Genomic DNA, 6,000 nt, shown 5'->3' on the forward strand with positions numbered 1-6,000 from the left:
CTTTCTCCAGTTCCGCGATATCCTTTTTGAGAACTGGTGCCCAAAACTGAACTGCATATTCCAGATGAGGTCTTACTAACGATTTGTACAGGGGCAAATTGATATCTCTCTCTCTGGAGTCCATGCCTCTGTTAATACAAGAAAGGACTTTGCTTGTTTTGGAAACCACAGCTTGGCATTGCATTCTATTAAGCTTATGATCTACCAGAACACCCCGATCCTTCTCTGCTATGGATTCCCCCAGTTCTACTCCCCCTAGCATGCATATTCTTAGCCCCCAGGTGCATAACTTTATATTTATCAACATTAAACCTCATTTGCCACATAGTTGCCCAATGAAACAGCGCATTGAGCATTTAGCTTAGCATTAGTTTAGCATGTAGATCATGTTGTGTGACCAGATAAGATACTGACTGGGAAAATAACATGTTTGGGTGCTGTTCAAGAAGGCTTTCCTCATTTGTCGGTAGTGTTTGGTAATGCAACCTTTTAACTTTGTCATTATGAAAGCTTCCACTTAAGCTGTTAACAAGTTTGGGTGCTGTTCAAGAGGGCTTTTCTCATTTGTTGGTAATGTTGAGTATTGCAGCCTTTTAACTTTATCATTATGAAAGCTTCCACTTAACCTGTTAGCAGTACCACTAGCTAATTCATTTTTAAAAAGTGAATACATTTTGAATAGTGGAGCTATAATTTATCATTGACAATAAAAGGGTGTCTATTATTCATAGCTAGATATATCTAATCAAGGATAATGTACGTTCCTTCTTGTCATTTACTTCTCCCTCTTATAGAGAGATAGGCACACCATTCTCAATTTAATATATTCATATATGTAAATAATAGGAAGCTTAGTATTGCAGTTTACCTTAGCTAAATTAACAATATACACAGTGCTCAAAATAAAAAAAAACTACAGTATAAAGTATTTTTCATTAAATTAAACATCAAGTATGCATGAAATGCATTTGGTTTTCACAAACCACCCGGTGATAAAAGATTATAGTCTAAAGAAAGTATTGTAGCTGCCAGAACTACACAGAGAAGAAACAGACAAAATAACTTACCAAAATAAACAGGTTTGCCGCATATAGGACAATACGAAATCATCTTATTCCAAGATCAGTATTTAATACACAGAGGAAGCTTCACTTCAACTGTCAGTAGCTGCTATTTCATGTGCTCTGCTATTGCAGCAGGATGTTGTGGTATGTAAATTAGATGCTTTGATATAGTTTCAAGACAATTTTTCATGAAGAAGATACAGTAACTATAAAGAAACATATTTTAAAAATTAATTTCTCTCCTGTGCAAAATATTTTTATTTTATAAGGCATTGTAACTGAAATAACTTACCAATTTAGGTAATTTAGTAGGTGAAAGTTTTATATGTAACTATCATTTTATTATGATATGCAATAACACTAATGTATTCATTTTGCAATGAGGAACCTTTTAAGTCACTAAATATAATCTGTTTACTCCTTACCTTCCTTTGCAATTGAAGATCAGTCTCTTAGTAAGTTTCAAGCTCTGAAAGTAATTCAATAAAGCAAACAGCAACTTGCAGAGGATAGTAGCCAATCAGAATAAATTTTTCACATAATGTTCTTCTGAAAGTTAAAATTTGTTTGGGTTTCAGTATGTGTTTGTGTCCAATTCATTTAAACAGTGCACTGACCATTAATGCATCATATTTTAAAACAAGCAAGAAAGTTCCTTCATTACATCATTGGGAGTATAGACTCTCTTTTTCAGTTCCATTATCGTACATTCATATTAAGGCCCCTTTAACACGATCGGACCGATCAGGTCCCCCTGTCCGTTTTTCAGGCAGACCCGATCAGGCCACCCATTCTCCTCTATGGGGAGGCGGATGTCAGAGGACATGTGTCCACTGACACCCGCCTGGCATCCGATCAGACAAGATCCGCTAAAAACAGACCTATGGCGATACGTACAGGTCGGTTCAGATGGGAATCGGATGAAAACAGACAGGCTGTTGATTTTCATCCGATCTCCCCATAGGGCAGAGCAGGGCTCTGACAGGTCCGTCTGTGCACAGTGAGCGTAAACGGAGCTGTCATCTACCTGCTCAGCGGGGATCAGCAGAGCGATCCCCACTGAGCAAGCCGAGCCCGTCAAAACAGATACGCCTAATGTGAAAGCGGCCTAAGTCACCATATATTTCAGTTCTATTACAGAGAAGGTTTACTGCTAATATTAATCCCATATGTTTAATCACGATTGCAGACCAACAAGACAACTACAGTACATGTACATATTCATATTGAAAAGGCAGTATTTCACTGAAACCAGGAATGTGAGAGCTTTAAAAAGGTTACTTCACCTTTACGAAAAAAAAACAGAAAAAACATGGAGAACAAATCACTGATGTGGTACCACACCCATATAAATATAAGAAAATAAAAATAAACAAAAATAGAAAAAGGGACTTTTAAGGTGCCAACCTCAATCACAAAAAAGTGAATACTTGATTAGTTAAAATTAAAAATGTTTATTCACAACATAATTCCCTATTTTATAACCATAAAAGCATTCCAATACAGTTTCAGATTGCATATAAGAGGCTCCCTAAAAAGGTGGTCATTCTGCTAAGGCATAACCAAAATAACCAATAAATGTCCACACGGATGTACACTTACCGGCCACTTTATTAGATACACCTGTTAAATTTTACTGAGTATATATAAACTGTGTATAAAGAATAATTTTCAGTACACAGTACAGCAAATATATTAGGCCCGACTGCTGAAGAAAATTGGGTGCCAGTCTCTATGCGTTTCGTCATTTAATGGCTTCCTCAGGAAACCCTATTGTATTAGGGAATAGATAACAGTTATTTGCAAGATATATACAGATTCGTAAGTACATATGACATAAAACATAAACACCAACACAATAGTAGCCGAATACTAGAATATTATCAAGATCCTTTGACGCTATATCAAAATTGATGAGTTGACCCAGGTTGCCTCAAGGCTATTGACTTACACTGGTTTGATAAAGAAAGTTATTCAAAAAACATTCAAAGGAATATTCGCAGCCAGTGGACCCTCTTCCCACAAAACTCAAGAGCCAGGCAGCATGGGATGTACTCAGAAAAAATAAATGAAAATACCATAACATGTTGGTCAAGGACCATCTACAAAAGAGAAACTCATAGAAAGGAAGAAAGAAAATAAATGTCCATGCTTGCAGGAAATAGGTTCCAATTATTGACCTTTGATTGTTCAGAAACTCATCAGCCGGAATAACTTTACCAAAAACCTCCCTTTGCAAACAAGGGGCATCTGTAATTAAAAAAAGAATACATACATGTATCAATATATACTATAAGAATTTTACATTATCACATACAAATATAATAATTTTTTTTTATTATTTATTTATTTATTTATTTATTTATTTTTATTGTATATTTAGTCTCAGTTAATGATATGCTTATATCATATACAATTCTTTATTTATTTTGTTTACATTTATTTTTAATTTCCCATTTTTGATTTTTATTTCTAATTTAATTTCATTTTTATATTTTATTTTTATTAATATTTAATTTTATTTCCACATTTATCATTTCTTTTTCATTTCATCCCATGTTTTTTTTTTTTTTTCCCCTCTAATTTTCCTCTCATTGTCTATGGCATTATTCTCTTCATGCATCGTATCACATGTATATTATTGTTTATTTTTATTTCTTACTGGTTTGACCTCTAGAGGGACCCTTGTTCCTCATACAGCCATAACGTAGAGTCATGTTTACTTTGATAGTAATTTAATAACTTCACCACCAGAGGGCATTGTTCCTCATACAGCTATAATGTAGAGTCATGTTTACTTTGATAGTAATTTTATAACTTCACCACCAGAGGGCATTGTCCCGGAACACATAAATTGGTCCTTCTCTTCCCCTTTTACATTTGACTTTGAAAAAGGAGCGTGCGCTGGTTTCCCACCACAGTGCGCATGCTCGGAAACGCGTCAGTCATTACGCCGGAAGATCCTGTGGACAAGCATCACAGCCACTGTGCGGCCCAAGCCTCCATCTCACTGCGGTTTCACCCTGCTGTCCAAGCCTCCATCTCACTGCTGTGACACCCTCCACTTCCTGCTGGACAGGAAGAGGAAGAGAGGAGATGATTACAGACCCACAGTGATGACTCCAAGCCCCAGCCTCCACATGGACACCGGAAGGACCCATCTTGTCTGCTTATACTTACCTTGATGTAAGTTTTTATTACTTAAAAAAGGGGAAAAGAATCTGCGCTCGGACAACAAGAAGTTAAAATAATATTGAGGATCCTGAAGATAAATGTGAAGGCAGCCAACTAAATGATAGATTACAAATCATACAGGCATATATAAAAGGTGTAGTAGCGCCAAACACTGTAACTAAATATTAAACAATGTAGAGTGTCCACAATAAGTCCCAACAGTCCAAGAGAGATGAGAAGTAGTGGAGACCAATTCCCAATATCAGAGCCGTGCGGATGAAAAGAAGCCAACACCCAAGCGTGGAAATATGCCAACTGCTTACCAGATATTGGATGGATATGGGCGATGCAATAAACTCAAATTGGGCCATCAATGACAGACAGTGCCAACGGTATAACTCATCGATTCCCAGTGTCTCAACAGATCATGGTTAAGGGCAATGAAGGCTCAAATCGTACCACCAGACAGAGTAATGATCTCAGCAATATTCAATACACCTTTCCCCCAGCGGCGGGGTGTTGGGGAGTGTGGCGGCCGCCGCCATATCCATCTAATATCTGGTAAGCAGTTGGCATATTTCCACGCTTGGGTGTTGGCTTCTTTTCATCCGCACGGCTCTGATATTGGGAATTGGTCTCCAAGTTTTTATTACTTGTTTGCCATATTAAATCGCAGTCTTAACTCAGAGGCGCCTGTTTTCTCTTTTGTTAATTAAAAAAAGAAAAACTGTGCAGCTTTGATCAAAATTGAATAATGCCCTAGCTATAAGTGTAGCCAGGGCTGCTGATAGAAATCACGGGGCCCCATACAGACTACCTGACACCTCCCTCCCCCCCCCAAGAAAATATTAATGCTATGTTTCAATAAACACACAATAAAATCATTACTAGAAGACACAAATACAACATAACTCACGGAATTCCTGCTAAATCTAAAAGATGAAACTGAATTTATAAATAAATCTCTCTGTGAATGAGATCTTGGGGGTCTGTGAATCAGTGGTTCAGTTATGTGGCTTGAGCCACCTGGAGCTGTACAAATACAGGTGCAGGTCCTAATTAGACAGGCATGGGGATGCAGGTGTACGGCCCAAACACAGAGAGTGTGGATTTGGGGAGCGCTCACCTGCACACCTGTCCAATTAGGGCCTGCAGCTGTGTTCGTACTGGCGCTGCATCCCCATAGAATGACAGGTGGCTCCAGCCCAAACCCCTCCTTCACAGCCGGAGTACCTGTGTGAATGAGCCCCTAATTATAGTTTTCTAACCAAAAAAATAGATCTCTGCAGCGGTGTGCTGTCACTACTAAGAGGGATCCCATCTTCATCTGATTTTCTCTCTGGTTTCTTGGGCTCAAATCGTTTGGCCAAACTGTGATGATGTAACTCACATGCATGCGCACACGGGTGTCATGGTCACAGCACAGCTCTCTCAATGGATGACATACCATCCATTGAGAGTGCAGTGCACGTGAGCTGTTGCTATCACCGGCTGCTACGTTTAGGAAAAATTCACTGTACCTACAGTACATGTAAGCCTTTTTATAGGCTTACCTGTAGATACAAGATAACAAATGGAGTTCACTACTGCAAGATCAGTTGGTAAATGGTTAAATAGAAGGAGTTGATACATGGATTCAGAGGGAACTGACAGTGAAGGGGAGAAGAAGCAAAGTTGCATAGATCAGCAAGCAGTCTGAGGAGTGGGAAGCCCCAGTGGCGTACCTAGAGCATTTGGCACCCGGGGCGGATCCTATATCTGG

General features: G+C 38.5%; 1 protein-coding gene across 2 annotated transcripts in view; it reads right to left on the reverse strand.

Annotated features, from left to right (window-relative positions):
* The window catches only part of LOC309560855 (cysteine-rich protein 1-like), a 118,602-nt gene extending 117,368 nt beyond the window's left edge, over positions 1 to 1,234 (reverse strand). The window contains exon 1 of one of the 2 annotated variants that reach the window (XM_082264540.1): positions 1,068 to 1,234. In XM_082264540.1, coding sequence (XP_082120666.1) covers positions 1,068 to 1,110 — 43 coding nt within the window. In that variant the 5' untranslated portion in view covers positions 1,111 to 1,234. The remainder of the gene's footprint in view (positions 1 to 1,067) is intronic. The other variant, XM_082264539.1, reaches the window with a different exon arrangement.
* Between the last annotated feature and the right edge of the window lie 4,766 nt (positions 1,235 to 6,000).

This window comes from Pelophylax lessonae (genome assembly GCF_965119305.1).
Source record: "Pelophylax lessonae genome assembly, chromosome: 1".
Lineage (NCBI taxonomy): Eukaryota > Metazoa > Chordata > Amphibia > Anura > Ranidae > Pelophylax > Pelophylax lessonae.